This window comes from Rhinoraja longicauda, chromosome 12, assembly GCF_053455715.1.
Source record: "Rhinoraja longicauda isolate Sanriku21f chromosome 12, sRhiLon1.1, whole genome shotgun sequence".
Classification (NCBI taxonomy): Eukaryota; Metazoa; Chordata; class Chondrichthyes; order Rajiformes; family Arhynchobatidae; genus Rhinoraja; species Rhinoraja longicauda.
The window spans coordinates 1,664,189-1,686,140 of NC_135964.1; the positions used below are offsets into that span (position 1 = coordinate 1,664,189).

At 45.8% G+C, this 21,952-nt stretch overlaps 1 protein-coding gene across 9 annotated transcripts in view; it reads right to left on the reverse strand.

The window, feature by feature from the left end:
- dmd (dystrophin) overlaps positions 1–21,952 on the reverse strand; it is a 1,595,363-nt gene that overhangs the window by 1,009,998 nt on the left and 563,413 nt on the right. For all 9 annotated transcript variants that reach the window (XM_078408877.1, XM_078408870.1, XM_078408878.1 and 6 more), the window contains exons 28-29: positions 19,520–19,669; positions 5,791–5,952 (exon numbers count right to left, since the gene is read on the reverse strand). In XM_078408877.1, the coding sequence (XP_078265003.1) occupies positions 5,791–5,952; positions 19,520–19,669 (312 nt within the window). The remainder of the gene's footprint in view (positions 1–5,790; positions 5,953–19,519; positions 19,670–21,952) is intronic.

Consider the following 21,952-nt stretch of genomic DNA (forward strand, 5'->3'; position numbering starts at 1 on the left):
ACACAAACTTAAAAGGGTTATGCCTATTTTTAACCACTGCATTAGTCTCCTTGTAATTTTGAATTAATTATGCAGGATAGATATTAGGCCATTCAGTCTTGAAATTATTCTTTTACTCAATCCAAAGTGAAAATAGTTGGATTTGTCTCACAAAAAATGGAAGCAGAGTTTATTACTTTTCAGAAAGGCAGGGACAAAAGCCTTCTATGTCATACAACTAGGATTCTGACAGGTCTGGCAATGACAATCAGAGGCACTGTTACCTTGCTTATAATACTCCTAGGATTCAGCAAAAAAAGCTGATGAAGTGAACGATCACATTATACAGCTCACAGACAACTTGATTGCTTAGTTCATTGAGCTGGTTCTTTTCTCCATGGGAAACTGCTGCAAATATGAAGGACCCCAGTAGTTTTGTGGCACCTGGGCAGATGCCTCACATTGTAAGTCATCATTGTAGGTACCTGCACATCACTAACACCTCGTTATTCATGGAAACAAACTCATTCACAGGAGTGACCATAGATAGTACGCATGATTCCCTGGTCAACTTCTGTCCACACTGCCCAGAGTAGGCAATTAAAACAACTTCAGAAGCGGCAATTTTCAACAACTATATCACTCACCAGCACAAAATAAATCTAATGTCAAAAACCTATATTCGATTATTTCCTTTACACCTGAAGAAATGCACTTCACACATTTGTAATTAAAAGGAACGTTTGCATCAAAATGTGTTTTTCATATTCCTTTTGGGATAGCTCTGAATATTTCAGTCAACTAAACAATGTTGATAAAATGCATCAACTAATTTGGGTGCAACAAAAGCAATGGCCTGATAATCTATTTCAGTACAGTTACAAAGATAATATTTGCCATGATACCTGGGATAATTATGTTACTCCTCATCAAAATAATGTGCAAGACCTCCTAAAACCATTTCTCAAAGCAATGGGGAATTATTTCAACACCTCTGGGCCTTCAGCACTGAACTTGTCTGTCAGCCTAGAACTGAATGTTAAGCTCAACCGAGCATGAAAACATCCAGGGAGGCAATTTTGGAGAAAGGGACATTGGCGACTGAAGGCAAGGCTGTGACAGGTGACATGTGAGGACCAGCTGCACACAGTAGACCACTTTGTTGTGTTCAAGTGAATAGCAACGGTGACAGAGAAAGGGAAAAGAAAAATAAGGTGTTGGGGGTTTTGAAGCAAAAGAATCAGTCCTCCCCTTTTGAGGTTTAGCAGAATGGAACACCAACCTAATTCAGTGAGAGAGCACCAAATAACTGATGTTATTGGACAGCAGATTACAGGCAATTAAGTGCACTATGAATGGATTTACGGAGGTAGGAAGAAAGAGAGGAAAGTCTGGAAGAGCCAAGGCCATAAATGGGAAATTCAATGGGAGACGGTGAAATTGGGAATCAAGACACTACTTTGATGTCGGGTCATTGTGTTGAGGAAGGACATGGAATCAGAGCCTCAGCGTGACACGAACGAGATGGTGAGTTTCTGAGAAATAAGGCTCAGCAAGGGGCAGAAACTACAGAAGGAGATGGAATAACAGGTGAAAGAACTGAGTTTGTGGTGTCTTCCCAATGTTTCATTGGAAAAAATTCAAGGATCCACGTGGTGTTAGACAAGTAGACTGACAACCAAGATGCAGTGGAGTGTTGAGAGAGGCTCGTGAGCCTTCATTATCTGTCATTGGTGCACATGGATAAGCTGTCCCATGGATGCAGTTGGCTGCAGCAATGAGTGAAGTTTAAACAAAGAGGAGTAACAGTCCAAGGATGGATCCTTGGGCAATTCCGGTGGTAACAATGTATGCTGGAAAGAAAAGCTATTACCAGAGGTTTCCTGCCCAGGAGAAGGCACAGGAAAATTGAACAAAATGAAGATAGTCCTCCTGGGCTGAATAAAGTGGAACATAAGTTGGATAAGGATGGTTTTGTCAATCATATCAGTTTTAGTTTTAAGTTTTCAAGACACAGCACAGAAACAGGCCCTTCGGTCCACTGGGTCCACGCCATTGTGGGTCAACACTATCATACACCCTCTAGGGACAATTTACATTTATACCAAGTCAATTAATCTACAAACCTATGCGTCTTTGGAGTGTGGGAGGAAACCGAAAATCTCAGAGAAAACCCACCCAGGTCATAGGGAGAACGGACAAACTCAGTACGGCACGGTAGCGCAGCGGTAGAGTTGCTGCTTTACAGCGAATGCAGCGCCGGAGACTCAGGTTCGATCCTGACTACGGGTGCTGCACTGTAAGGAGTTTGTACATTCTCCCCGTGACCTGCGTGGGTTTTCTCCGAGATCTTCGGTTTCCTCCCACACTCCAAAGACGTACAGGTATGTAGGTTAATTGGCTGGGTAAATGTAAAAATTGTCCCTAGTGGGTGTAGGATAGTGTTAATGTACGGGGATCGCTGGGCGGCACGGACTTGGTGGGCCGAAAAGGCCTGTTTCCGGCTGTATATATATGATATGATATGATATGATATGAAAGTGCACCCGTAATCGGGATGCAACCCGGGTCTCCGGCGCTGCATTCGCTATAAGGCAGCAACTCCGCCACTGCGCCACCGAGTTTGTACCCTTAACGTCATTGTACAAAGTTGGGGGTCAGAAATTTAACCTTGCTTGATGTGACTTAAAACTGCTAAAGGGAGAATGTACACATTTTCACAAGAGTTACTAAGAATACTTTAACATGGAGTAAAAACAAGGTGCCCTTGGATATGCGAATACAAAGGTGAAAGATGCACACTCAGCTGAATCACCTGGGTAAGAGTGGCTGGGGTCCTTGAAATGGAGACCAAGAATACTGGAGAATGACCAGATTAGGCCTGAAATGAAGGCGAGGAGCCAGGTGTTTCGGGAAGAGTTTTAATTGCTGTCGTTCTCTTGACCAGACGAGTCTGCAAGAGAGTGATCGCGCCTAAACCCCTGCCATTTATCCCTGTAGCTAGGGGCCGCCCCCAGACTAGTCCATTCCCGTGCCGAGGGGTTGGATAATGGAATGGCCCGACCCTTGGGAGCCGCCACAAGATCATGCTTCGTACTCAGGAACTGGCAAGAAAGGATGAAGCATGAACTGAAGCAGTAACGTGATTTGAAAGGAAGCTAGAGTTCCAGAAATGGAGAAACAAAGAACTACAGAAACTGTATTGGAATCGTGAGCAAAACACAAAATCCTGGAGTAACTCAGCAGGTCAGTCCACATCTGTGGAGGTTTCAGGTCAGGACACGTTCTGTATTTGGGGTGTTGTGTGCAGTTTTGGTCGCCCCATTACAGGAATGATGTGGTGGATTTGGAGCGGGTGCAGAGAGGTTTACCAGAATGCTGCTGGATTAGAGGGTTTCAGCAACAGGGAAAAGTTAGATACACTTGGATTGTTTTCTGTGGAATGTAGGAGGTTGAGGGGAGATGTGACAGAAGGATATACAATTATGAGAAGCATAGAGAGGGTAAACAGTCAGAACCTTTCTCCCAGGGTGGAAATGTCCAACATTAGAGGACATAGCTATAAGGTGAGAGGAGGAAAGTTTAACGAAGATGTGCGGAGAAAGTTGTTTGACACAAAGTGGAAACCTGGAACGCATTCCCAGGGGTGGTGGTGGAGGCAGATAGGATAGTGGCATTTCAGAAGGTGATAAGGTCATAAGTGATAGGAGTAGAATTAGGCCATTCGGCCCATCGTCCACTCCACTATTCAACCATGACTGACCCATCTCTCCCTCCGAACCCCATTCTCCTGCCTTCTCCCCATAACCTCTGACACTTGTACTAATCACGAATCTATCTATGTCTGCCTTAAAAATATCCACTGTTGGCCTCTACAACCTTCTGTGGCAAAGAATTCCACAGATTCACCACCTTCTGAATAAAGACATTTCTCCTTATCTCCTTCCTAAAAGAAAGTCCTTGTTCTGAGGCTATGACCTCTAGTCCTAGATTCTCCCACTAGTGGAAACATTGGCACGGTGGCGCAGCGGTAGAGTTGCTGCCTTACAGCAAATGCAGCGCCGGAGACTCAGGTTCGATCCTGACTACGGGTGCTGTACTGTACGGAGTTTGTACGTTCTCCCCGTGACCTGCGTGGGTTTTCTCTGAGATCTTCGCTTTCCTCCCACACTCCAAAGACGTACAGGTATGTAGGTTAATTGGCTGGGCAAATGTAAAAATTGTCCCTAGTGGGTGTAGGATAGTGTTAATGTGCAGGGATCGCTGGTCGGCGCGGACCCGGTGGGCCGAAGGGCCTGTTTCTGCGCTGTATCTCTAAATCTAAAATAATCTAAAAAATCCTCTCCACATCCACTCTATCCAAGCCCTTCACTATTCTGTATGTTTCAATGAGGTCCCCCCTCATTCTTCTAAACTCCAGTGAGTACAAGCCCAGTGCCGACAAATGATCATCATAGCTTAACCTACTCATTCCTTGGATTATTCTTGTAAACCTCCTCTGGACCCTCTCCAGGGCCAGCACATCCCTCCTCTGATATGGTGCCCACAATTGCTCACAGTATTCCAAATGCGGCCTTACCAGCGCCTTGTAGAGCCTCAGCATTACATCCCTGTTTTTGTATACAAACACTCTTGAAATAAATGCCAGCATTGACTTTGCTTTCTTTACTACCAATTAGAATGCAGATGAACTATTTGGGAATCCTGTACCAGCACTCCCAAATCCCTTTGCACCTCTGATTTCTGAATCCTCTCCCCATTTAGAAAATAGTCTATGCCTTTATGCCTACTACCAAAAAGCATGACTCCACACGTTGCTATGCTATATTCCATCTGCCACTTCTCTGCCCACTCCCGCATCCTGTCCAAGTCCTCCTGCAGAGTCCTTTCGGTCTCTGCAGTACCTGCCCCTCCACATATATTTGTATCATCCACAAACCTGGCCACAGAGCCTTCAATCCCCTCATCCAAATCATTAACATACAAGGTGAAGAGTAGCGGCCCCAGCACCGACCCCTGCGGAACTCCGCTAGTCACTGGCAGCCAACCAGAAAAAGCCCCCTTCAAGAGGCTTTTAGATAGGCACATGGAAGTGCAAGAAATAGAGGGTTATAGATCATGTACACGCAGATAAGATCACTTTAACTGGCATCATCTTTGACACAAACATTGTGGGCCAAAGACCCCATACCTATACAATGTTCCAAGTAATCCTCCATTAGAGGATGGAGGTGAGGCTGGTTTGATTGGCAAATGGGCAAAGTAAATGATAAGGGCTAGTGGAGGACCAGAGACAAAAGGGTGTCAGATAAGGAGAGAACAGGAATGCAATGTAAAGGCAGAGAGAGGGACATAGGCGGAAACGGTGTGGCGTGGGAGGGGGAGGGGGGTGGTCAAAGCAGAAAAGAGAGGGGATTAAAGGGAAATGAGAGACTTTGAATGGGAGATGAAAATATGAGTGTAGATGGCCAGAATAACTGATGGCAATAATGACAGAAACATTGAAATCCGAGGTATGAATAATGTTATTTTTGTTCAGCATAACCTGGGGAAGCCATGTGACAGGACAGCCTTCGTCACGGCACACTTTTGTTTTAATGTCATGTCCTATGCATGGGTAGTCTGATCAGATGGGAAAATGTGTAGGCTTTCAATACTCAAATTTAGCAGATCCTATGTACAATAGGCCAGGTATTTACCTGGTATTTACCCGTGTCCTTATAATTGATTTCAACAATTTCTCAGTTTACAAAAAATGTAGATGATGTTCATTATTTTAACAAAGCAACAAAGTGAAGGATTCTGACGTACCTGTGCTTCCTGAGGAACCTGGGCTGCATCTATTCTGTCGGCAATGCATGACGTCAGCTGTTTGTCAATCAATGCAAGGGATTCTTGGATTAAACGAAGAGTTTTGTCTGTCTCCTGCGCTGATTGAATGCTCTGCTCAAGGACTTTCTGTCTTCTTACAGCCTGCAAGGGTCAGGGAGAAATACAAGTCATTAACACCCTCTACCTCCACTCACATCAGCACAACTCCCAGATCCTCTGTCAATAACAATAAGCAGATCGCTCATTTAAAGAGTTTTGCAACAGCTTCCATGTCACAATGCTCTGCTTCAATAAAAAGGAATAATATATTAAGTGGAATATTAAGGATAATTTTCTAAATGGAGAAAAATACTGAAGGATGGTTGTAAACCCAGTTGATTAGTCATTTGTTTACATCAATCAAATATTCTTAGTTCAGCTCGTTAGCATCATTAATCACAGATACAGGAGAAATGTAAACTCTGTTATATGGATGAAAATCTAAGAGTATGTCACAATGGGAAGGGGGTGGGTGAAGGGATAACATTTTCAAAAGGCACCTCATTCAATTATAGCAGTGATTCACACCAAAATTCTCTCAAATTACATCTCAAGACATTTTTACAACATTTATGAATCATTCTTCAGTAACCAGAGATGGTGGGTGCTTTTATCCTTAATCTGTTGCAGTCCTTTTGGTCATTTCGGTGGATAATGTTTTGTGTGGTAATGCATGCCCAGGTTAAGATTCCTAATAGCCTCAAAATGATTTTGTTACTCTTGCAAAACTTCAGTGTTCCGGATCAGAAGGGTGAGGAATATTAATGCATCTGCAGTGGAGGTGTTGGTGATAACAGCCAGAGCAGAGTTCACTCAGTGAGTCATCTAAGAATTTGAAAGCCACACATTTTGAGGATTCTATCACATGCCTTGTTTGAAACTGAGCAGACAGGTGATAAGAGTGATACAGCGTGGAAACAGGCCCTTCGGCCCAACTTGCCCACAGTGGCCAACATGTCCAGCTACACTAGCTCCACCTGGTACATATCCCTCCAAACCTGTCCTATCCAGGTGTTGAGACACTTAAAGCACCCACCACTCTTGGAGCCTGCATGGTGGCTGTGATGCTCCATCAGGGAGCCGATTCTTCAACGTGTTAATGGTTCCTCGTACGTTGCAAAACATGCTTGGCTAATATACAAAATATTGCAAAACATACTTGGCTAATAAAGTTTTCATATTTTAATTTTTTTCATATTTCAGATACAGCGCGGAAATAGGCCCTTCGGCCCACCAAGTCCGCGCCGCCCAGCGATCCCCGCACATTAACACTATCCTACACACACTAGGGACAATTTTTACATTTACCCAGTCAATTAACCTACATACCTGTACGTCTTTGGAGTGTGGGAGGAAACTGAATATCTCGGAGAAAACCCACGCAGGTCAATAGACAATAGGTGCAGGAGTAGGCCATTCAGCCCTTCGAGCCAGCACCGCCATTCAATGCGATCATGGCTGATCACTCTCAATCAGTACCCCGTTCCTGCCTTCTCCCCATACCCCCTCACTCCGCTATCCTTAAAAGCCCTATCCAGGTCACGGGGAGAACGTACAAACTCCTTACAGTACAGCACCCGTAGTCAGGATCGAACCTGAGTCTCCGGCGCTGCATTCGCTGTAAGGCAGCAACTCTACCGTTGTGCCACCGTGCCGCAATTGTGATTGTGATTGTGATTGATGGTTCTAGAATGTTATTGCTGATGAGGAAGATGCGAGTTGACTTTCATTTGTTCAGGATAATGAATTAATCATGAAGCAACTGCCACTTGTCAAGATTATGCTGTATTGTCAGATGAGTGAATGGAATTAACCGATTAGTAGCTGGCAGTTAACATTTCAATCACATGATGGGGATGAGCACATGAAAGCAATTACTCCAAAAATGAGGGTCTGCAGGTGATTCTTTGAGGAACTGCAACAAGAATGTTCAACAAGAAAGTGGACAAAGAGCAACAAAAGTATGTGGAGACAAGGATAAATCACGTTTCCCTTTGGTTCCATTTTGCAGGCAATTCTGACGCCAGATTTGATCATTAATAACCTTGGTGTCAACTTCTACTACGTCTCCCTTGGTGTTCAACACTTGCGTCTTTATCTGCACCAGAGTTGTTGTTCAAGATAGATTCAAAATGCTGGAGTAACTCAGCGGGACAGGCAGCATCTTTGGAGAAAAGGAATGGGTGACGTATCGTGACGTGCCTGTTACTCCAGCATTTTGCTGAGTTACTGAGTTACTCCAGCATTTTGTGTCTATCTTCGGTTTAAGCCAGCATCTGCAGTTCCTTCCTACAAAGTTGTTGTTCAGTCTGGAACGGAATAATTCCAATTGAGTTCAAGGTGAACAACTGTGAATAGACAATATTTGTTGGTAATCTTTAGATTCCTTGGTGAATGTTCACATCAAATCTTCATGAAATATCTTTGCGAGGGAAATGGAATATCTGCTGGAAAACCACCACTATTCCTCTGATTACTGCCACTAGGATAAATTTAACACTGATAAACATTGGATTGTCGACTCCTTCCAATCATCAGCAAAATGATGCAAGGAGACTTCAACAATTCCACAACACTTCAACAATTCCGCCTGCTCTCGGATGCCTGGTCTCAGTTCTGCTGAGACATCTTGGAATAACAACCTCACACAGCCTTGAGCCAGAATGTCTGTTCGTTGTAGCAAAGGAAATGCATGCTGTGCAAAAAAAAGAGGGAACCAGTGTCCCTACTATATTTCTTTAAAACTAATGCTGCAAACACAAGCAAGCGTGCAAGGAACGCAGAAATGTAACACTGATGTTTCTCACATCTGCACTTCAAGCACGTCTTCTTTCAAAATCCAGAAAACAATGCCTGAGAAACACCCGTCTGATTCAGTTGACCAGATGAAGTTCACAATTGCTCACAAATCTAGAATTCACCCAGCAAAGCATCTTAGATGCTACAAAGACTGACAAAACAATCTGTCCATGTACTTCATCACAAATAATGACGTTTCTGTTTCTTTGCCAGACACAAAATAAGTTCAACAGATTTTTCTTGTGGTGCTTGCTTGATTTTCTTTTACTGGGATATAGATTGGGAATTCTGATTGTGTTAATCCAATATTCCATCAAAAGCACTTACGGGATGAAATTTCTCAGTATATGCATGCAGAATTGATTTTATGTGCTGCAGGATTACCAACTTCTGTGCACTAAGCAATTTCTCACATATTAATTCCTAGGCTTTAGAATTTTAACAGGACTGACTATTGAATTCGATGATTTAGTTCCGCATTTCATTTTGCTATACTCAGCCTCTCGTTCCACAGTGATTCGAGCCACCAAGCATCATGATACGAGACAGACGTTCAGTTATCCTGTATAATGACAAATCCCTTGCAAGAATAGAAAAGGCCCAATGTTTGTTGACATTTGAGTTCACGTGTAGTGAGCGGCATAAAGTTAACGGGACAGAGATTCACCTCAATGACCGCGTGATAATCCAGCAGCAGAGTGGAGTGTTTCACCCTTTTTGGAATGAGCCGAGCTGAAACATCAGCTTTCTCAACATCTGAAAAGCAGTTACAGATAGGCAACAAATGATGGCCTAACTCACAAGGGTAACAACACTTAATGAATAAATGGACCAACATCTCTTTATTCTGATCAGCACTAAACACAGGAGATGATTAGCAACCAGTGCAATCATTATTTTTTTAATTGGTAGCAATCATTTTTGAAATACAGGTACATGTTTTCCCCTGAACCGTTAGCTATATTACTCCCTAATACTGAAAAAATAAACAGCTTTGGAGAAAGAAAATTAACTCAACAATTGTTCTGCAAAGAACGGTGGCACAGTGGTGCAGCTGGTTGAGCTGCTGCCTCAATACACAAGAGACCCAGGTTCAATCCTAACCTCGGGTGCTGTCTGTGAGGAGTTTGCTCGACCTTCCTGTGATGCGTGAGGGTGCTTCGACATCCCAAAGACATGAGGGTCTGTAGGTTAATTGGCCTCTGCAAATTGATCCTGGTGTGCAGGGAATGGGAAAGAGGGATAACATTGAACTGGTGTAAACACGATGGCCAGCGTTGAGCCGTTGGGCTGAAGAACCTGTTTCTATGCTGTATTTATAAACTGTACATTATAAAGCTTAAATAAGGTCTTTATTGCAAAATTGTATTCTAGAGCCTGATAAAACATTACCAAGAGAGATATTTATGTACTTATGATAGACACAACAAAGTTGGAGTAACTCAGTGGGTCAGGCAGCATCTCTGGAGAAAAGGAATAGGTGACGTTTCGGGTCGAGACCCTTCTTCAGATTTGGAACTCTAAAGATGGATCTCAACCCAAAACATCACTGACACCTTCTCTCCAGAGATGCTGTCTGACCCGCTGAGTTACTCCAGCTTTTTGTGTCTATCTTCAGATTAAACCAGCATCTGCAGTTCCTTCCTACACATATTTATGTATTTCATTGTCTAGGTATTGTAATGCCATCGGTGGGTGGCCCCTTGTGCACACTTCAACCTGTGCAACACAATGCCTTGTTCCAAAACATCATGAGAAGGACCCTCCATCATGATGTTAGGACCTTCAAACTGTTAGAGTGAGATTCTATACTGCTTCAGGCATTCTACTGCCATAAACAGAGTGATAAAGAGAGAGATGATTGAAACACGTCTCCATATGTCAACCTAGCAGATTGCCCTTTCCCATCCACTGAACCTCTAGCATTTATAAAGTCATAGAATCACAGAGTTATACAGCATGGATGCAGCACCTCAGGCCAATTAGTCCAGGCCATCCAAGTTGCCTACCTGAGCTAGTCCCAAATGATTTTGTCGCATTTCCTTTCAAACCTTTCCCATTGATGTACATTTATAGATGTTTTTAAAACATTGTAAATGTACTCACCTCTACTACTTCCTCGGGCAGCTTGATCCACATACACACCAACCTGTGTGTGAAAAATTACCTCCAAGCCTTCTTTAAACTTACCTTCTCTTACCTTAAATCTATACCCAATTGTTTTAGACTCTCTTATTCTGCAAGAAAATATTGTGACCATTCACCTTATCGATGCCCCTCATGATTTTATAAACCTCCTTAAGGTCATCCTTTATTACCCTACTCTTCAGCCCTTGCCTGTCCAATCCTTATATCGCAGGCCCTTCAGCCCTTGCCTGTCCAATCCTTATATCGCAGGCCCTTCAGCCCTTGCCTGTCCAATCCTTATATCGCAGGCCCTTCAGCCTGGGAACAATGCTGTGAATCTTTTCTGCACCTTTCCCAAATTAATGACATCACTCCTTCAGCTTGTCGACCAGAACTGTACACAATGCTCCAAGTGTGGTCTCATCTTATACAGCTGCAACATGACATTACAATCCTTGCACCCAGTGACGTGACCAATGAAGGCAAGAAAGCCGAATGGCTTCATCACCACCCTGGCTACATCTGTCACCACTTTCAGGAAACTATGTACTTATACCACAGGGTCTCTCTGTTCCACAACACTCTTCAGAGACCTGCCTTTAACTGTGCGAGTCCTGGCCTGGTTTAACTGAACAAAATGCAACACTCTGCACTTGCCCAAATTAAATTCCTTCTACCATTCCTTGACCCACTAGATCCTGTTCCAATCTAAAATACCGATCTTCACTGCCCATTACACCATTAATTTTGCTGGCATCCGTAAACTGCTAACCATGCCACCGACAGTTAAAAAACACCTTGACTGGTAACAGAAGAACTCCATTTATATTTCCGCTCCTTGAATTTTCCTTTCCAATGATTTTAAGAGGTGGAAAGATAACAGGTGATCAATCCACCATCATAACTTTTCCTACAAAACTGCCACCTGTGAAAATTAAAAATGATTCTCCATGCTTCCATCATGCAGAAAAGAGGTAAACCACAGTGCATTCAGTCTGGGAGCTCACCGTGATCATTGCAAATGGTAAGCCACAGTGCATTCAGTCTGGGAGCTCACTGTGTGTGATGTAATTGAAGTAAAGGGGGAGATGTGATGTAATTAAAGTAAAGGGGGAGATGTGATGTATATGTAATGTAAATGCCAGTGCCCCCTTGAGGCCAAGAACAGAAGCGGGCCAATGGGCTTGTGCCTTGTGACTGAGGTCAGGTGACCTTCTAGAAGTTTCCTGGTGAAGAATCTATATACTATTAAAACTCAGATGTTGTATCTATATATATATATTCCACTGATGTCGGCTGAATACGGCAATTCCGGCAAAACGGTGAACCGTAGCGCCACGATTTTTGTACCGCCTTAATCAGCATGCGGTTCCCTGCTGGAAAATGATATTTTTATTTAATTCGGACGCATATTTTTTAAGTTACAGAGGTTTAAAAGTGCTGCCCCCCCCCTGATTTATCGAAGTTTTGACAGAAGGGGGGCGCTGCGCTGCGGATTTATTCTTCATTGTGATGTCACAATGCCCCTGTGAGATGGACTCGAGCTGACCCCCCTTCCCCCCCACCCCAGCGGTATTCAGCGTGTGACGTCACAATGCCCCTGTGCTACATTGTTGCGAAGAGCTGTCAAGTCAAGTCCATTTTATTTGTACAGCACATTTAAAAACAACCCACGTTGACCAAAGTGCTGTACATCTGATTAGGTACTAAGGAAAAAATGAAACATACAGTAGCACACAAACAGTTCACAGCGCCTCCTCAATGAGCCTCAAACGCTAGGGAGTAGAAATAGGTTTTGAGCCTGGACTTAAAGGAGTCGATGGAGGGGGCAGTTCTGATGGGGAGAGGGATGCTCTTTCCACCCTCCCCCTCTCTCCCTCCCCCCTCCCCCCTTTCCCCCCTCCCCCCCTTTCCGCCCTCCCCTTCCCCCCTCCTTCCCCTCCTCCCTCCTCCCTCCCTCCCCCTTCCCTCCCTCCCCTCCTCCCGGTTACAATGGAATCCCTACGAGGACGGGCCCAACGGGGAAAGTGGGGTACTGGGAAAAGGGGAGAGCCCCTCCCTCCCCCCTCCCTCCCCCCTACCCCCCCTCCCCTCTCCCCCTCCCTCCCCCCTCCCTCCCCCCTACCCCCTCACTCCCCCCTTCCCCCCTCCCTCCCCCTCCCCTCCTCCCTCCACACCTCCCTCCTCCCTCCCTCCCCCTTCCCTCCCCTCCCGGTTACAATGGAAACCCTACGAGGACGGGCCCAACGGGGAAGGAGGGGTACTGGGAAAAGGGGAGGTCCCCCTTCCTCCCCCTTCCCCCCTCCCCTACCTCCCCCCTCCACCTCCCTCCCCCCCTTCCCTTATCCCTCCCCCCTTTCCCCCCCTCCCCCCTTTCCCCTCCCCCCCTTTCCGCCCTCCCCTTCCCCCTCCCTCCCCTCCTCCCTCCCTCCCCCTTCCCTCCCTCCCCTCCTCCCGGTTACAATGGAATCCCTACGAGGACGGGCCCAACGGGGAAAGAGGGGTACTGGGAAAAGGGGAGTTCCCCCATCCTCCCCCCTTCCCCCCTCCCTCCACCTCCCCCCTTCCCCCCTTCCCCCCTCCCCTCCCCCCCTTTCCCTCCCCTCCTCCCTCCACACCTCCCTCCTCCCTCCCTCCCTCCTCCCTCCCCGCCTCCCGGTTACAATGGAAACCCTACGAGGACGGGCACAACGGGGAAAGAGGGGTACTGGGAAAACAGGTGGTCCCCCTCCCCCCTCCACCCCTACCCCCTTCCCTCCCCTCTCCCTCCCCCTTTCCCCCCTCTCCTCCCCCTCCCCCCTCCCTCCCCCTCCCCTCCTCCCTCCACTCCTCCCTCCCCCCCCCCCTCCCTCCCCGCCTCCCGGTTACAATGGAAACCCTACAAGGACGGGCACAACGGGGAAAGAGGGGTACTGGGAAAAGGGGAGGTCCTCCTCCCTCCCCCCCTTCCCTCTCCCCTTCCCCCCTCCCCCTTCCCCTCCCTCCCTCCCCCCTCCCTCCCCCCTACCCCCTCCCTCCCCTCTCCCTCCCCCCTCCCCCTCTCCCTCCCCCCTCCCATCCCACAACGGGTAAAGAGGGGTACTGGGAAAAAAGGTGGTCCCCCTCCCCCTCCCTCCCCCCTCCCTCCCCGCCTCCCGGTTACAATGGAAACCCTACGAGGACGGGCCCAACGGGCCCACTTGGTCTAGTCAGTAATAAAATCTTCTTACAAGATGTCGGGCGTATATTCATTGTGCTAGCCACAACAGGGTCTTACAGAGGACATTACACTGTGCTCATTGCAAATGGTAAACCACAGTGCATTCAGTCTGGGAGCTCATTGTGCTCATTGCAAATGGTAAAAATGAACAAGTCACTTACACGTAAACTTAAACTAAGTTAGAAGGAGTTTAGTAATATGTGCATTTTCAGAGGGGAAACAAAGCAAATAGCCAAGAGTGCCTTATTGTCACATGTCCCGATACGGAACAATGAAATTATAACACACAGTAGCACAACAGACATGTAAACATAATACTCTGTAAAACCCACAATAAATAACAAAAAAATGGTCAGCATATAAAAAATAAAACAAATAAATAAACAATAGTGCATATTCTTGTCAAATATCTTGCCATTCAAAATTTAAATGTCCAAAAAATACTAATGCAACAAAATGTACATGTTCAAAGGAAAGGTGCAGTTCACCATGGAGAAAATAGTCTAAACATATTGCAAGAATGTAACCTGCTACAAACATAAACCACGTTAAGTCAGAAGGCGACAAGTTCCTGTTCTAAATTTGACAAGAGCGGCACAGTGGCACGGTGGCGCGGTGGCAGGGCGGCACGACAGCACGGCGGCACGGTGGTGCGGTGGCAGGGCGGCACAGTGGCGCGGTGGCAGGGCGGCACGACAGCACGGTAGCACGGCGGCAGGGCGGCACAGTGGCGCGGTGGTACGGCGACACAACGGCACGGTGGTGCAGCGGTAGAGTTGCTGCCTTAAAGTGCCCGAGACCCGGATTTGATCCTGACTACAGGTTATTTTGTCAATATAGCTCCTTGCTCGTGGCTCTCCCACGAGTGGAAACATCTCAACAACTATTCTGTCAAGACCCCTTAGAAACATACACGTTTTAATAACGTCACCCCTCATTCTTCCAAACTTCAAGGAATGCAGACCCAAACTGTCTAGCCTCTGCCAATTTGGAAAGTTATTAAATGTACACTCGCTGTAAAGAACAAATTGTGGCGGTCCCTGGGGATCAGGTCACTCCTTGGGTCAGCCCCCTCGTCACTTGACGGACAGGCGTAAGGGGTTAAAAGTCAGCCCGTTGGGAGGTGTGGTTCATCCCTAGGTAGACTACGCTGTGAGCACGAGCTCAAAGCCTAATAAAGACCGTTAACTAAACCTGCCTGGCGTCCTGCCTTTTCTCTGGCCTCCCGCCAGGCCACTACAAATTATGCAGCGATTGTCAAGTCAATTTTATTTGTATAGCACATTTTAACACAACCCACGTTGACCAAAGTGCTGTACATCAGTGCAGGTACTAAAAAAGAACATACAATGGCACACAAACCTAACAACAGACATAAACTGTTTACAGCGCCCCCTCAGAGGGCCTCAAACGCTAGGGAATAGAAGTAGGTTTTGAGCCTGGACTTAAAGGAGTGGATGGAGGGGGCAGTTCTGATGGGGAGTGGGATGCTGTTCCACAGTCTAGGTGCTGCAACCGCAAAAGCGCGGTTGTGGTTAATTGTGATTGATTGTGATACCATGACTGCACCTCCATTCCTTTGGTTATGTTCCAGATTGCTCCAAGAAAGTTAATCATCCAACTCAGCATTGGGGTCATGCACACTGGGAGACTTTTCTATTGAATACTTCTCTCCTGAGATGCTGCCTGACCCGCTGAGTTACTCCAGCATTTTGTGCAACTGACTACAGATGCTGTCTGTACGGAGTTTGTACGTTCTCTCTGTGACCGCGTGGCTTTCTCTGGGTACACTGGTTTCCTCCCGCACTCCAAAGAGGTAGAGGCTTGTAGGATAGTGCCAGTGTATGGGGAGATCATTGGTTGGTGTGAACTCGGTGAGCCTAAGGGCCTGTTTCCGTGCTGTATCTCTAAATTAAAGTAACTGTGAGTAAAAGGCCTCTCCCACTTAGGCCATCTTTTTGGCGACTGCCGGCGACTGTCAAAGTCGTAGCAGATCGCCAAACTTTTCTTTTACCCGACGACAATGACCACGACAATGCCGAGTCAGGTCGAGATTACAGCGTCTTCTGAAACATCGCAAAATCCCCACGCTGTCAATGCTTCTCCGGCGTCCTGGTTTTCGCTGAAATCACTGACAAGTCGGTAAGTACTCGAGAGTTTTGATCTATAACACCTTGTATGGGTTACTTAAAAACCAAGCTTCACTGTAACAAGGTATAAACTGGATTTACTTCCAGTTTACTAATAGCTGTATTTTTAAGTGGTTCAGTGGATTTTTGTGAAAGGTGTGTGGGCATTCTTTGAAAATGTAAGGGAGATGCATATCTGGTTTCTGGGTTGCATATCTGGGTTTGGAGCCCACTTTAAATGTAATGGCGGAGGCCAAAAACATCGCGAAATTCCCACGCTTACCTGACCGTCAAACTGTCGCCTAAGATTCTACCTGTCAAATGTCCTGACGGTAAATAAATTGGTTAAACACAAGCATTTTATGGTATTTTGAAATGACTTTACTTATTTTAATATAATGTGCTTCTAAATGCATCTAAGAGAACCTATCAAACCTGGGGACAGCATGTGACAGACAGCGCCCGCAATAAGCAACGATACCTGGCGACAAGCCAGCTGTCGCCGAGAGATTTCAAACTGGATGATTTCTCAGCGACGCGCTGAGATCCACTACGATTTTTGGAAGACTCCTCACGATCATGAACGCGACACCCCGGCGAACTGTCGGTGACAGCCTAGTCACCGGCAGTCACCTTAAAATCACCTAAGTGGGACCTGCAGGTCCTTTAGTATTCATTTGCACACACTGCGTCCATAGGTTGGCAGATTATTCTACATTATCAGCACCCTGCTGCTCAGCATGCATCATTAATTCAAGTGGCCATGGGGATCAAGTCAAACATTGTAAAGCAATTGACGTGAAGTAAAGGATAACTTTTGCAAACTTGAAAATGAACTGTCTACTGGGAGCAAATAAGCCTCCTTTAATTAAGCTCAAAATACTGCAACTCGTCTACAGCAAAATAGAATATGAAAGATTACAAATCTAAGAACAAGGTAACCCAGGGCTTTGTGCGTGAAGGCTGGTTTTAAATTTAGCTCAAATAAATGACATGAAGGCATCTTATTCACAACGATTGGCGCTGAAGGTAAACTCTTTCTGTGTAATTACTATGTGACAAAAAATTTCAAGCTGCATCAACTAAATACTTTAGTCTCCAAATTTGAGGAAGGACATTCTTACTATTGAGGGCGTGCAGCATAGATTCATAACACATATAACAACACTTTATTGTCACTCGGCACAACACCGAGCGAAATTACGAGGTTAATTCCCGGAATGGCGGGACTGTCGTATGTTGAAAGACCGGAGTGACTAGGCTTGTATACACTGGAATTTAGAAGGATAAGAGGGAATCTTATTGAAACATATAAGATTATTAAGGGATTAATAATCCCTGCTAGAGGCAGGAAACATGTTCCCGATGTTGGGGGAGTCCCGAACCAGGGGCCACAGTTTAAGAATAAGGGGTAGGCCATTTAGAACTGAGATGAGGAAGAGTTGTGAAGCTGTGGAACTCTCTGCCTCAGAAGGCAGTGGAGGCCAATTCCCTGGATGCTTTCAAGAGAGAGTTAGATAGAGCTCTTAATGATAGCGGAGTCAGGGGATATGGGGAGAAGGCAGGAACTGGGTACTGATTGTGGATGATCAGCCATGATTACGGTGAATGGCGGTATTGGCTCGAAGGGCCGAATGGCCTACACCTATTGTCTATTGTCCATAATATATTCCAATATCCACTATTCCAAAAGTTATCAATAATATAGGGCATTATTTTTTATTGTTTTGAGGGCAACTCAAAAAACAGAGAGACTGACGATGGCAAACACAAGAACACAATACAATAGGAGTGGATGTTGACTTTAAGTTTGCTTGGCCATTCAACAGGATCCCGACTAATCTCTGCTGGCTTCAATTCCTCCTCTGTTCCAGTGCCCCATAACCTTAAATTCACCGATCTTCCACATATTTATCCATCTCTATCTTAAATATATCCAATGATTCCGCCGCCCTCAGGGACAGAGGAAGAGAAGAAACTTTGTCTGAGACGAAACCTCCATGCACTCAAGAAGGGTCTCGACGCGAAACGTCGCCCATTCCTTCTCTCCTGAGATGCTGCCTGACCTGCTGAGTTACTCCAGCATTTTGTGAATAAATATCTTTGATTTGTACCAGCATCTGCAGTTATTTTCTTACACTAAATGACAGGCATGTTATTTTGTCAATATAGCTCCTTGCTCGTGGCTCTCCCACGAGTGCAAACATCTCAACAGCTATTCTGTCAAGCCCCCTTAGAAACATAGACGTTTTAATAACATCACCCCTCATTCTTCCAAACTTCAAGGAATACAGACCCAAACTGTCTAGCCTCGGTCAATTTGGAAAGTTATGAAATGTACACCCGCTGTAAAGAACAATAATGCGGCGATTGTGGTTGTTTGTGATACCACGACTGCACCTCCATTCGTTTGGTTGCGTTGCAGATTACGCCAAGAAAGTTAATCATCCAAGTTATTCAACTCAGCATTGGGGTCACGCGCTTTGGGGGGGGGACTTTACTATCGACTTGGAACTCATCAGATAGGAGAGAAGTCGTCCAAAATTCCACTTTAACCTTGTGTCTATTTAAAGCACTAATCAAGAGAATTGATTTATCCATTAAATAGACTATTAAATAGACCATTAAATAGACTATTTAAATAGATAGGTCTGCAAACTAATTAAGAGAGTATGGTGGCAGAGGAACTCTGATGCACACGTAATAGAAGAGGCACAAAACCACACAGGAACTAATTACTTCCATGGCAAATTCACAAGGCCAGTTTTCAATGCCTTGGGCCAATAAGCCCTCTCAATTCAACTTCATCTTTTAAGCAAGTGAACAATTCTGAATACTACCAATTTTTTATTCTCCAACTAATGTACAGATGACAATAACACTTACTTACACCTTGCATAGATTAGAAATGTGGTAAAGGAAACTGCAATTCAGAATTCAAAAGCCATTCCGTGACCTGAAGTTGATAGTAGCGATCTTCCATAAGTTCACAATCCACACCGTACTGTTGTCCCAACGAAGTGCAGAAATAATTAGGAAATAAAATCGGACATAGCAAGTCTGTCTTGCTTGATTCTGACCCACTGCCACCAAATCTTTACAAAAACATGAACATTAGATTTCATCAGGCAATCAAAGGTACAAAATTAGACACAAAATGCTGGAGTAACTCAGTGGGACAGGCAGCATCTCTGGAGAGAAGGAATGGGTGACGTTTTGGGTCGAGACTCTTCTTCAGACTGAGAGTTGGGGGAGAGGGAGTCTAGAGATATGAAGGGGTAAGGTGTGAAAATGACAGATCTAAGCAGACGATAAGGAAGTTTAGAAAATGTCTTCAGTGTAAGTCAGCATCCGCAGTTCCTCCCAACACAATGATTACAAAATTGTCCGAATGAGCCCTGTGTATCAGTCTCACCTTTTGCAACTGTTCTTCCAAACGAGTGTTGAATGTCTCCAACTTTTCATTGATCAGCTCATCCAGAATCTCACCATCAGTCAGTGTCTGAGCCAGCTCACGGATTTGACTTTGATTATCATCAGGGTGACGCATAACGCTTTCCAGGGACTGAAACAAATCCAAAGCAATGGAAGGAAATGATTTTGAAGTCTGGCATTAATCAGGTGCCTCATGCTTATATTTACAGTGCAATCTCTACACCACAAATGGCATCAGGCCACATTATCAACTTCCAATATTTAATAAGCGCTGACATCAAGTTATAAATTCTCTGACTGGCAAAACATTTCAAATGGAAAAGGTGCATAATGAAGTGACACTGTACCATACGGTTCAAGTTCTATTAATATCCAATCTTTCTTCACAGCAAGATAAAAGGAAATAGAATACCTTGCATGTGTCTATCCACATAAACATAGCACATTCTTGCAATTTGGAAAATAACCCTACTCCCATCAATGTGTAGACCATGTGTACCTGAGTGTGTCAGAGCTCATTTAGTTAACTTGTCATATCATCTGTCTGTAGCTCTGGGCTTTGACAAGTAATTGCACAATGTTATCTTCCATTGGCAATAAACCATGCATTTTTGGTTCATTTTTTATACGTAAATGTTTTAGTAATCACAAAAGTTTTACCTGCTGATTACTGGCCACCTTAGGCTGTGAATAATTAATGAAACAGCACATCTCTTATCAAAGTGACAATGTGCACTGCTGCTGGCCGTAACTATTCTCAAAGGTGGAAGTGGGCCAGTGATAAAAGATTAAAGTGGATGCGTGATAAAGATGGCGGTGTGTCTAGACGCAGCAGCTTTGCGCTCCCCAGACCGACGCAATTCGGAGCAGCCCAGCACCGAATGCAGCTGCGAAAAAACCCAGGAAAGTACACCCATAAAACCCATAAAACAAAGAACTCAAATGAACACTAAAACTCACCAACAGTACGAGGAAATCCAGCACCGACACCAAAATCCCGACGGAGCTCGGCAGAACAACCCCCTGGACCACCACACCGGAGGGATGGAGACGGGACAGCGCAGGGAGAAGCAAAAACGTGGATGGAGAGCGGGGTGGGGGTGCAGGCCAGGCTACGGAGGGCCACACAAAGACCATCCCTTCCAAGCGTCTTTCTCGCCAATGTCCAGTCACTCCCCAACAAGCTGGATGAGGCACGGCTGTGGATCAACACCCAGCGATCCCTGGCTCAACGCGCTGGTTCCCGACGGGGCTGTGGAGCTAACAAACCGGTCACTACAGCGGGCCGATAGAACAAAGGACTCCGGTAAGAGCAAGGGCAGGGGGCTCTGTATCTACATCAACAATGACTGGTGCACCAACCACACCGCAATAGAGAGCTACTGCTCCCCAGACCTGGAGTACCTACTGCTCAAATGTAGGCCGTTCTATCTGCCTCGGGAGTTTACTGTGGTCATCAACATGGCCGCATACATTCCCCCACAGGCTAATGCTAACCTAGCGCTAGCACAGCTGCACTCGGCCATCAGCAAGCAGCAGGATGCCCACCCCGACGGTGCCTTCACTGTTGCCGGGGACTTTAATCAGGTCGACCTACGAGCCACGCTCCACAAATTCCATCAGCATGTGCAGTGCCCTACCAGGGGCTCAAACACGCTGGATAAAGTGTATACCAACGTAAAGGACGCCTACAGAGCTCTCCCCTGGGACAATCCGATCACCTCTCACTGCTTCCACTGCCCGCATACAAACCCCTCATCCGCAAGACCAAACCTACAGTAAAGATGGTCAAAATATGGCCTGAGGATGCCACCCTACAACTCCAGGACTGCTTTGATCGCACCGACTGGGACCTGTTTGCACAACAGGCCACCTACGGTTCAGAGGTAGACTTGGAGGAATACGCATCCACTGTGCTCTCCTACATCAACTGCTGTGTGGAGAATGTCACGGAGGACAAGGAGATAAAGATGTTCCCAAACCGGAAACCCTGGATGAACAAGGAGGTACAGAATCTGCTGAGGGCACGCAACAATGCCTTTAAATCTGGTGACACTTCAGCATACAGTGTTGCCAGGTCAAACTTGAACAGAGGTATAAAAAGGGCCAAAGACACCCACAGGCAACGGGTGGAAGACCACTTCAACACCACGGACACCAGAAGCATGTGGCAGGGTGTCAGGGACGTCACTGGCTACAAGAGCAGCCCTGCCTGCCCCCACAGTGATATCACACTAACCAACGAGCTAAACACCTTTTTTGCCCGCTTCGAAACTGGCAACACCACCTTGAGTGGAAGAACCCCAGCCAAGGCGGAGGGACTGGTCTTGCAACTGAGCACACAGGAGGTACAACGCGCTCTGCAAAGGGTCAACCCACGCAAGGCTGCAGGCCCAGATGGAGTTCAAGGAAG